Source organism: Rosa chinensis, chromosome 2 (assembly GCF_002994745.2).
Source record: "Rosa chinensis cultivar Old Blush chromosome 2, RchiOBHm-V2, whole genome shotgun sequence".
In the NCBI taxonomy this organism is placed as follows: Eukaryota; Viridiplantae; Streptophyta; class Magnoliopsida; order Rosales; family Rosaceae; genus Rosa; species Rosa chinensis.
Window position 1 is genome coordinate 2561320 of NC_037089.1, and position 11561 is coordinate 2572880.

At 38.3% G+C, this 11561-nt stretch overlaps 2 protein-coding genes across 6 annotated transcripts; both read left to right on the forward strand.

Annotated features, from left to right (window-relative positions):
• The first annotated feature begins 4827 nt into the window (after window positions 1-4827).
• On the forward strand, window positions 4828-6152 carry LOC112190257 (auxin-responsive protein IAA29). Its single transcript, XM_024329683.2, has 3 exons — window positions 4828-5273; window positions 5388-5714; window positions 5880-6152. Exons 1-3 carry the CDS (start codon window positions 4999-5001, stop codon window positions 5929-5931), a joined length of 654 nt encoding a protein of 217 aa, XP_024185451.1. The 5' UTR covers window positions 4828-4998; the 3' UTR covers window positions 5932-6152.
• A 1183-nt stretch (window positions 6153-7335) lies between these two features.
• On the forward strand, window positions 7336-10871 carry LOC112190256 (beta-1,4-mannosyl-glycoprotein 4-beta-N-acetylglucosaminyltransferase). 5 transcript variants are annotated; one of them, XM_024329678.2, is made up of 3 exons: window positions 7336-7815; window positions 8769-9957; window positions 10706-10871. In XM_024329678.2, the coding sequence occupies exon 2, from the start codon at window positions 8822-8824 to the stop codon at window positions 9947-9949; it is 1128 nt and encodes a 375-aa protein (XP_024185446.1). In that variant the 5' UTR covers window positions 7336-7815; window positions 8769-8821; the 3' UTR covers window positions 9950-9957; window positions 10706-10871. The 5 variants fall into 5 exon arrangements, with proteins under 5 accessions (XP_024185446.1, XP_024185448.1, XP_040371522.1 ...); XM_024329680.2 differs by lacking the exon at window positions 10706-10871 and adding an exon at window positions 10500-10516; XM_040515588.1 differs by lacking the exon at window positions 10706-10871 and adding an exon at window positions 8561-8671 and having other exon boundaries at window positions 8769-10119.
• The last annotated feature ends 690 nt before the right edge of the window (window positions 10872-11561 follow it).

Below are 11561 nucleotides of genomic sequence, written 5' to 3' on the forward strand. Positions count from 1 at the left end.
TTTTGGTTCCATGATACAAATGGAGTATCTTCCTTGGATTCTCTCTTTTAAGTATGATCAATATGTAAAAAATAAAAATAAAAAGATTATTAATGTCCAAGCAAATTGATGTATATTGATATATTCTTGTCACACTTTGGGGTCATTGTCTCTGATTATTCTTGCTCAATTAGCACTCACTAGACCCTACTACTAAACCTCTTTTTGTTACAATGTGGTACACGACTGTACGCTTAAAAAAGAAAACCTACAGTACTATAATCACTCTAGACCGAGATTAACCAAGTCACACTTCAAGCAAGCTTTGAACCGAAGGAGTACCATGATCCACAAAACACTTCCTCCAGCTAAATATAGGCGGCGGATTTCCATACGCACAAGTGTCTAGAAATATAAGGACAAGGCTGTGTTAGGGTTTTTTCGATTTTAGGCTCCTCCAAAAACGTCTCCTAACTGGAATAGAGCGAATTCAACAACCACAAGCAATGTATAAATTAAGAAGCTCTAGCTCAATAATTCAATGTATTAGGACTGGCCAATAACAAGCTCATTTTGCACATGGGTTCGAGTCACCATGGGAATAGGACTGTAGGAGTGAAATCCTTAAATTCTCTTTTGAAGATAGGACAAAAATAAAATAATAATAATTCATTAACGAGAGAATCTTGCGTGAGGCAACCCTAAAGAGTCACGTGGTGGGGCGGACCAGGCACTGCCCAGTAGGAGGGATGTATTGGGTATTGCACTTTGGGAAGTAGGGACAATTTTAGAAAAGAGAGAAATTTTTCTTTTTTCTAATTGGTCGGCCCTAAAGCCACGTGGTGGGGAAACCTAAGAATTTCTCTTCATTAACTAGTGGGATACACACAATTTGCCAATTTGGACTGTAAGGTCGGAAACTTGGGCTAAAAATAATTGAATAGGTTATGATATGTTATGGGCCAATTGGGTAATAGATGAAAGTAAAAGGTAAAAGGTTTTATGGCCCAGAATGGCATCTGATTCATAAACTGGCATTTGCCACCTATATATATTTATGAGATACCAGCAATAATGCAATATATTAACTACACAACAAGAAATCCAGCCTTGTTGGTATGATCACCTTGGCTGGAATTCAAGTCATACTGACAGATACTATCTGCATTTAGTTTCTGGACTATTTCCCACCAACAGACCATGACAAGCACAGAAAAGAAATGAAGGAGCAGTAAGAAAATGATTATTTCCTCGCTTTTTCGTTGCTAATAGTAATTAGTGAGGAGAGCCTGCATTGCAGGGTTGGGACTTTGCTTAGAAGAAAACTCACTCTCACTTGATTGCTTATCATCCTAAACCCGACAATGAGGATTCAAAGTCTTACCAAGAAACAACAAATTCATAAGGAGGAAGAAATTATAAGATGGCATCTTAATTTCTTTTTGAAGCTGTGGACTGCAGAGTGCAGCAAATTAAAGTAAATGTCTTGTTGAAGTTGGACCTAGTTGACTTACCAAAACTACACCAGACATGATAATTAACTGGGTTGAAAAGCTTATTAAACAGTCTGCTTCTTTTTTCTTGACATATGATGCCTATTTTTGACTTTCTGCGGCAATATTTGTTCGCTTTACAAGCAAAAGATCGATCGAAACTTCTTTTTCTTAATAATTTGACCAAATCCATCATCAACACAAAACCATGTATTTGTAAAATCCAATTTATCATACTTTTTGCAACTTAAGACCTATTATGTATAGTAGTATGATGAGTAAATTGCACTCACATTATGAGAGTCGTTTAAAAATGTTCAAGATGATACAAAACTAGTCGTTTGAGTGGCCCTAAAGTTGACACAATTTGATGCATGAGAGCAACACCATTCCATTGATTTTGATCCAACAATTACTACTTGAACATATTCCCACGTGAATTAAAGTCTAAAAGAATAATAAAGAACTAGATCTTCTGGAGGATTTATGGCCAAAAGGAAAGGGTGGAGAACAAAAAATCCGGATAGAGATGAATCTTTTCAATCTTGATTTACTTGTCCTCGAATTCAAAGTCGTGATCATAAGACAAAGCAATATCTGACTATATATAGAACAAAACATATAGTTTGTCCGTTTGTCCCCCTTAGCTAGAACAACCCCCCCCCCCACTATGTGAGTACTATTTATAAATGTGATTCACACGGTAAGTATTTTGTGAACTGAATGGTCAATAATAGTGATGGCACCCTTCAAATTTAAATAGATGGTCGATATAATAGATGGAACTCGTTTATTTTATTTTGTATTCTTATACTTTATATGTCAATTCTATAGTTTTAATTTTTTGTCTTACCTCCGAACAGCTAATACTATTTAAAAATCATGATGTTTGTTTTTTCTTAATTAGCTAAACCAGACACTTACACATGAGTTTTCTCTTTAACGACATTCAATTTATGAGGTGATGTGAGCAAATCACACATACATCACATTCATGTTCAGTTCATTCCCGTGAAATGTGTCCAGGGTGAGCGAGGTAAGAAAGGATTGGATCGGATCGTAATCATCGTATGATTTCACACTTCCAAAGAAGGGGACCTCTTTCACAGACAAAGTCTTCAATACACCCTTTCCAACCCCATTGATCGTCGAAAGTTTGGCCTTTGTCATATAAGCCCTACCGATCAAATCAAATCAGTGGACACACGCACACGTACACGTACTCTTAATCCTCGTGGGTTGGACCATCAGACACATGGTCTAGCGTAGCTGTTTGAACCCTTAAATGGTTCCATGCATATAACTAAGATCGATATCATACTAAACTAATTAATCTGCCGGCCAGGGCAGTCCGAGTTCTTAGATAATGAAGTCTGATAGGGGATTAATTGTTCGAATGTGGGCGGCACCTTCTCAGTCTCGTCGCCTCGTGCGGCTGTCTTGGTCCAGCCTCACATGTCCTTGCCGGCGAGTCACGTGACATCCCCGACGACTGGCCCTAGTTTTGCTTCTATGCTTCTTCAATCATATGGAGGCTGAGAGTACGACTAGACTGAAATGAGGCAATTCTTTTATGGTGGTTTGCTGGGGCTTTGTAAGCCATATGTCAAGCTCCTAAAACGACCATACAAAAACTCAGATTAATTGTATTTCTATTAATCTTTTTTCTTGGTTCATATTCATCCGATCCCTCAAACATAAACCAAAACTAAGCACATAGGGAACATATATGCGTGCGTTTTGTCAATTTTTGTTACCCTTCAGGTCTATGATTATCTCTTTCGGATGAACATCGATCACAAACAGGATATTTGCTGTTCGTTGCATGCATCGTTTGTGTATTATTATATGATATGAAATGGCAAAAAAGAAGCCACGTGTGTATTATTAATCTTCATGTTTTGGTAATGGACTTATATTAATGTTGAAGCGCCCAAAGATATAGTTTTTTTTTTTTTTTGATCAAGTAGTTAGCTGTTAGTAACTCACACACTCATGTAATGATATATATCCCAACGTCAGGACATATACACTGGTATTACCGCAAAAGTCAGGCAAAGCCACACTAATCCACTGCACCGCAGAAGCACGAACCTAAAGGGTCTCTTAAATCTGCTGGCCACGGGATAAAATTGGTATTCGAAAGCTAGACCTGGGAGTTCCAGACTAGACTGTTCGATCAACACAACACACTACGTAGTTAGATACGGTATCTTTTAAGCGGTTGATTATGTAAGAAGCTGTCTGCATATATGCCGTACATCAAATTTTTTAAATCAAACTTCAATTCGTGTCTAATCATAGGCACTAGCATTAGTCGAGCTAGTGTTTGGTGAGGCACAAACCATAATAAATTCAAATGAATAGTTTAGTACATAAAAGTATACATTGATTAGACACGTCCCTAGTTTTAAAAAGCAAAACGTAAGCATGACACACCTATGACCCTTTTGTTTTATTTTTCCCGTTAAGTGAACAATAGTAAGATGAATCACAATAAAATCTATAGAGCAATCATGTCCATTTCATTTTTGATGGAAGGGTTACATTAACATGGTATATCGCGGAAGATACTTTCAACGTATCGTGGTATTATTATAAAAAGTTCTAAATTTTAAATTTTAATCTATTGAAATGTAATCAATGTATTAAACGCGTCATGTAAAAATAATCTGTATTATATACTTTCTCATTAACTCAATTACTGAATTCACTAATTTAAAAGTGAATAAACCACTGACATTATATACTTTCTCATTAACTCATCCAACCGTCCAACTACTAGATTTGACTGATTTGAAAGTACCTAATCCATATATATTGCAAACTTTTTCATTAACTCGCCTAACCACTATATCTGACTGATTTAAAAGTGCGACATCTATATTTATTTAAATTTGAAGAATGAAATGAGGTACGTTCATCAATAACATATATAAAAAATGAACCTTCCGACTAAACTAGTCACTAGATCACTGTTCTTTGTTAAAAAAAATATATTAATAATCATAGTGACGAATATATTGAGTTTCATGAGGTATGGAATCTTGGCTCGATGTTATTAATAAAAACTCCTTGTCTACTAAGAAGAACAGATTAAAAGTGACGTTGCTCGTGAGTTACGTGAATAGCTGCTGCAATTGCTGCATATGGTAAATAGCTGTGTGTTGGGTTGGTTCAGAAAACAATGAAGTTAACAGCGGGGCAACTGGGTCGGCCAAAAGTATAACAATGACACGGACACCTTGGTCCCATGTCCCCAGCCACCTCCTTCCTCCTCTCTCCCTATCTCTCCTTCTGTTTCCGTGTCCCACTGTCCCATGTCCCTCGGCTTCTTCTTCTTCTTCTTCTTCCTCCTCTCTCTCACCGCCTCTCTGTCTATATTAAAACCCTAGTCTCAACAAACCCAGATCCCTTAAACCACAAACTCTCTCTCTCTCACTCAAAGCCTCAAAGTCGCACTCTAGCTTCCATATTTTATTGAGCAATCTTTGTTTTGTTCTTGTTGGAGTTTTACTAGCTAGCTATGGAGCTTCAGCTGGGTCTCGCTCTTCCAACCAATAACAATTTTCCCGTCAAAGGCGGCCTCGACTTGAACATTAACGACTTTCTCTGCCACCCTACTATTAGTGACGGCAGCAGCAACAAGAACAAGAAGCGTAGTTTCACCCAAGCTTTTGAGCCCAGCAATGCAACAGCAGCCGTGCCTCGAACGCTGCCTTGGTTGCTTTGGAACAACCAACCAAACGACGACGACGAAGATGACACCAAACACAGTTCTCGTTACACCATTATGATCAAGTACGTAATACTAGACACTCCCTCGTTCTTTTACTTGCCCTATTACGACTCTCATTGCATCCGACATGAATAGTCGTATAAAAAACTAATGTTATTTGGCTTTATTATTAATAGAAATGAGGAAGACGGACTGGTGGGTTGGCCGCCCATTAAGTCATGGAAGAAGGAGACTTGCTTTCACATCCACGGCGACGGCGGTGGCCGTCGTCATCGGACAGTAGGGATTAATGGCGGAAACTCTACATTTGTGAAGGTGAAAATGGAGGGAGTTGGAATAGCAAGAAAGATTGACTTGAGCCAACATCAAAATTTCCAAACACTCCAAAGAACCTTGATGCACATGTTTGACAAATGTGAGATAGATTCAGACAATTATAAACTCACTTATCAAGACAGGGAAGGAGACTGGCTTCTTGCTCATGATCAAGATGTACCTTGGAGGTATAAAAAAAAAAACCCTCTAATATTATTATTAATTATAAGATGATCTAATTGATTAATTTTATGACACATACACTATCAAATTTTGTATTTATGTCGTACTTGTGTGTATATAGTAGAAATTTTGATCGATTAGTACTCATCTTTACAATTTTGATTATGCAGAACTTTCGTGCGGTCTGTGCAACGACTCAAATTACTTAAAAGGGGAAACTAGTGGAGGATTATAGGACTATTTTGGGGGTCATCAAAATGGACTATTTTGGTCTAGCAGTAGCTAGCTAGGTAGTACCTGGATTTGAGGGACTGATGTATAATATAGTTTATGTAGAGCATTATCCTAGCTAATTAATCATCGGTTGTGTAACATGTGGATCAACCTTAGCCCACAATAGGAACATGTTTATATATTTATCTAAATTTGCTTTCCTTGTTATTTATGTGTTTGTCAAGTACTTTTTTATAGTAAAAATGTGCCAAAGTTACCAAAGTTTAAAGAATTATAATCGAGGACTTTTATTCGATGAATCAGAAAGCATACAATCGAGGAGGACCATAAGAGTGATAAGACGATTAACAAATGTGTACTCCTCTAGGATGGCAATACAAATCCAAAAGAGGTACATCTCTCTGTCGTGCTGTGGACACGGTTGGGCCTTTTCTGGATCAATTTGTTGGGAATCTTTTACCCAATTACCTATTGCGCTTACGAATGGGCTCTCAAATGCCTTTGTGGGCTACTGTTTTGAGAGCAACTATGTCACTTTCAAAGTTTTAATTGCCATGTTCAAATCCAATGCAATAGTGCATTGTCTAGATGTTTACTATCAGTTTACGTTTAAATTTTGGGTCTTTCTATTTGAACCCAATAAATTTCTAAGTATACCCAGCATTTTAAATTTATTTTTTATTTTCCATCTTTACCATTCCCCAGTACCGTATCGCAATCGCACGGAAACTGCAGGAGAAGAGGGTGAACGTCGCACGGACTTTGTACCTGAAGAGTCTGCTATCAGAATTGATGACATCAAGGTCGATAAGGAGAGCATTGACATGCTTTTTGCTCTTGGCATGTCTAAAATTCCTGGGGTATCAGAAGTTGAGCGTTGTGGTTCCTAGCCAAGGATATGGATGGGGTCCACAAGGAAGGAGGTTCAAAGGTAATAGAAGCTTTATGCTTGTGGTTTGTAATTTACTTAATTCAAGTTTGCATTCGGTAGTACTTAGTAGTGATATGGTAAATGGATCTTGTTTTGTATTTTAATTGAACGTTCGCTTGATATTGAATTTGCAAGATGGTTAAAAAAAAAAAAAGAATTATATCAAGTTCATTTAGATTGCATATAAATATACCATCTTCTTAGTTTGTTTATGGAGAACATATTTGGAGATGGAGGATTGTGGAAAGAGTTTAAGGGGAAGAGCGTTGAGCTGGGTTTGAGTTTTTCATTTGGCGATTCAAAACAAGGGTAAGTTGGGAAATTATAGAATAAATTTTTAGATATTGAGTATACTTAGAACTTTGTTGGGTTTAAATAGAAACACCCTTAAATTTTATAGAAAATTCTTGTGTGGATGGACGGTGAAAGTATAGATAGCAACTAGCATGCACCATAATGTTTCGGTTTCGGCTGAGCTCACACAATGGGCAAATAGGTCACCTTTGCTGGATAGAGCCAAATGTCCAAATCCGAGTACACTCCAAACACACAGCCACGTCCCGGCGGTGACAACAAAGCCCACCACCCTCACTTGCCGACGCCTCACTCCTCTCACTCCACCAACCCCTCCTCGCCACGTAACCCCCAAACCGCATCCCGGGACGCGTGTCGCCTCTTCATAAGTTCCCCTTGCCGTAGCCGATTCCGTGTAATCCAAAGGCTCCTAGGTGCCGCTTCTTCACTGGATTCTCCGCACGTGATCAGCTCCATAAGCACGTGATCGTCGTCCCCCCCCCCCCCCACACACACACACACACTCTATTGTCTCCGAGCTTCTCTCCCTCTCTGGGTTTCCCTAAAAAATCTCTCTCTCTCTCTCTCTTGGAGGCAATGTGTCCATAGCCCACTTCTACATCAACAAGGCCAAGCTTTTTTATATGGTAAAGTATTCAAACTTTCTGGGTCTATTCTGGTTTGAATTCTAGTCTTTTGTTTTTTATTTGGAAATTATAGCTATATTTATGATCCTGTGTAAATAAGTCAAAACTGGGTTGACAGCTTGGAATTAAACCCGATTAATTCGGAACCACCGTAAGTTTTTGTTTGTAATTTGGTAGTTTGATTATGTAGGTGTAACATTAATGTTACATAAACCTGTGGATGGAGATGAACAATGGGTAAAGACAGAACATTTGAAACCTTACTTGCTTTTGGTGGTTTTGGTTACCGCAGCTGGGTCTAGTACTCTAGTTCTTTCGATTCGCTGCTATTTACGAGTGATTGGTCAAAGGTTAAAATGATGATCAGATTAAGGTTTCAGATTGACTTGCATTTGAAAAACTTTGTGGAAAGGTTGTATTTTGTGGATGGGGAAGTTGTTTCGAAAGCAGTTGATGAGCTGGAAGTGAAGTCTTTTTATTTGTAGAAAAATGTGTGAAGGGATTCTGGCCTGAGGGAAAGTAATGCAGCAGTTGATCTGTTTTGATGGGGTAGCTTATCTATGGGTTTAACTGAGAGAGAGGTTATGCTTTGACTGTGTTTTATTATATACGTCTTTGGAACTGCTTCTAAAAGCTTCTCAAAGTGACTTTGATTCCAGAAATCAAAGGCAACAAATGATGTGTGTACGTTAGATACCAGACTAGATGACTAAAATTATGTTTTTTTTATTCCAACTTTGTGTAGAATCCTAGCCAGGTATCATGAATCGTGACAAAATTTTTCCCATGTATCTGGAGACGTGCAATTGTTGATTTGCTTGTTCTTTGAGTAAGAATATGTTCCTTCCTTTTTGGGGTATTCTCCACTGCTGGATATTCTAGTATTTCTCATTTGACACTCAAGCAAAAGTGAGTTACATTATTTATCATGATTTTCGTTTACTTTGTCCCAGGTGATCAAGGTTGTTAGAGCTATGATTGTGTTTGCAGTTGAGTTGGGGCAAACATGTTAAACACTAAACCTCTCGTAATCGTCCTTCAAGGCATGGCACCACGAACTCTTCCTCTTCGTCCTACTTCCAGACGGACTCCACGCAAGTTCTTTTGTCTGTTACTGTTGATATTTGTGCCTGCATGTATATTTGGACTCTATACTGATCACCGGAAAGTTACATATTTCTTCCGGCCACTTTGGGATAAGCCTCCAGCTCCGTTCATACAGCTGCCACACTACTATGCAGAAAATGTAAGTATGGACCATCTCTGCCGCCTTCATGGCTGGTCCCTGCGTGCCACCCCACGCCGTATTTTTGATGCCATCATCTTCAGCAATGAATTAGACTTGCTTGATATCAGGTGGCATGAACTTTATCCATATGTCACAAAATTTGTAATCATCGAGTCAAATAGTACTTTCACTGGAATCCCAAAACCTCTCTACTTTGCTTCAAATCGGAACAGGTTTGCCTTTGCTGAGGAAAAAATCATCCAGTATGCCTTTCCTGGAAGAACTCTACACCGAGGTTCACATGCAAACCCCTTCAAACTTGAGAGAAAGCAACGTGTAGCTATGAATGCTTTACTTCAGTATGCAGGGATTTCCTATGGCGATGTCGTGATAATGTCAGATACTGATGAGATCCCTAGCTCGCAGACTTTGAAACTATTGCAATGGTGTGATGGGATCCCTTCTAAAATGCATCTTGAGCTGAAGCACTACATGTACTCATTTGAGTTCCCGGTGGACTATAGCAGCTGGCGGGCTACAGCTCAGATCTACAGCCCAAATACCAAATACCAGCATACCCGGCAAACTGATGACATGCTCTCTGATGCGGGATGGCATTGTAGTTTTTGCTTTCGGCACATTGATGACTTTGTGTTCAAAATGACTGCTTATAGCCACGCAGACCGTGTGAGGCGGAGAGATTTTCTGGATTACAGAAGAATACAGAGGCTCATTTGTCAAGGAGACGATCTTTTCGATATGTTGCCCGAAGAGTACACATTCAAGGACTTGATTAAGAAGATGGGATCGATTCCCAAATCAGCTTCTGCAGTTCATCTTCCTGCTTATTTGATAAAGAATGCAGACAAGTTTAGGTTCCTTCTCCCTGGAGGCTGTATCAGATAAAAGGACTGGTAGCCCTTCTAACTATTCTAATGAAAGTAGTTATTCTGATCTAGTTATTTTTTTAGGAAATTCAGATAGTCTACAGTGCAAAGTTGGTGAGATTACGACGTTTATGACTTGTGAGAGAATCAAATTCACCTACGAACAATCGAATATTTTCTTTTATCTCAGACATGATTTGCTTTCTCATTACTCAAAGTGACTGAAAGTGAGATTCTTGAAGAACCACCATGTTTTTCTAAAAGGGGAATTGAAATAGTCCTTTACCAGGAATTTTCCAACCACCTCCGAATTTTTAAGGTTTCAAATAGAACAACTTCTAACCGCCTTTTCTACTTTCAAGTTGCAAATTCAGTGAATTGAACGATTCTTATTCCATTTCCTGTAAAATAATGCCTGAAGTTAATGTAGCCCCTGGCGTTTAAGAAAGAGAGTAGGAAATCCAACTACAATCTTTTTTGCCATAGTGAACTTGAAAGTGAGAATTGTGGTCCAACGACATAGACCAACATTACGTTTTCTTGATTCTGTGTATTCCAACTTTGTCCAGAATCCTAGCCAGGAATCATGAACATCACAATTATTTTCCATCTATCTGGAGACATGCAATTGTTGATTTGCTTGTGCTTTGAGTAAGAATATGTTCCTTCCTTTCTGGGGTATTCTCCAAAGCTGGATTCTAGTATTTCTCATTTAACATTTATGCAAAAGTGAGTTACATTATTATTTATCATGATTTTCTTTTACTTCATGCAGGTGATCAAGACGGTTAGAGCCAAGGACGGAGGATCACTATGGGGAACCTAGCCTGTAGCCCATGTGATTTTTTATTTGATCTTAATGTATAAGCTTAATTAGCCTAAAATTAGATGAATCATAACCCACCCACTTTTGAAGTGAAGTGAAGTCAAATTCTAATGAAATAAATTGCCTGATCAACAAATCCAGCGTTTTCTTAGTAAAAAAAGAAAAAAGAATTAGGTGGACACAAGTTCGGCCTTTACCCACTTAAATTGTTTTATTTATTTAAAAAAAAAATTTGGCTCCTCTCTTTCGCACTTTAGGGCATCTTCAACCCTTTAGTCAAAAACCATAATTATTTCATGAATTTGACACAATCACTGTTATTGCTATTTATTTAGATTTTGCATCTCCAACCTCTTTTAGTCAAAAGTCATAGCATAATCTCAATGGACCATGAGGCCCACTTCCTCTCCCTTCTTCTTCATTTTGGCTTTCATTCTACAAAACTTAGTCAAAATGACAAAGCATGATCATTTTGACTCTCTTTTCTATTGGGTTAGAGATGTTGGACTTAAATTGGGAAAGCCAAAATGGTTTTTCACACTAAGGTTGGAAATGCCCTTAGGCCTTCTCCAACCCATGTGACTAAAGGGCTAAAGGGTTAAATTTTGACCCTATTCATGTCCAACCCAATTTGTTAAAGACTAAAAGGCCAAAATAGAGGATTAAAGTGCACACCAAATGACTAAAATTAACTCTTCATATAGCCCTTTAACCCTTTAAAAAAAATGGATCAGAAAGTGGGGAGGCTCACGTATGGGGTCGCTGCTGTGCATGCATGACGTCAACAAATAGTTATGCTGATGTC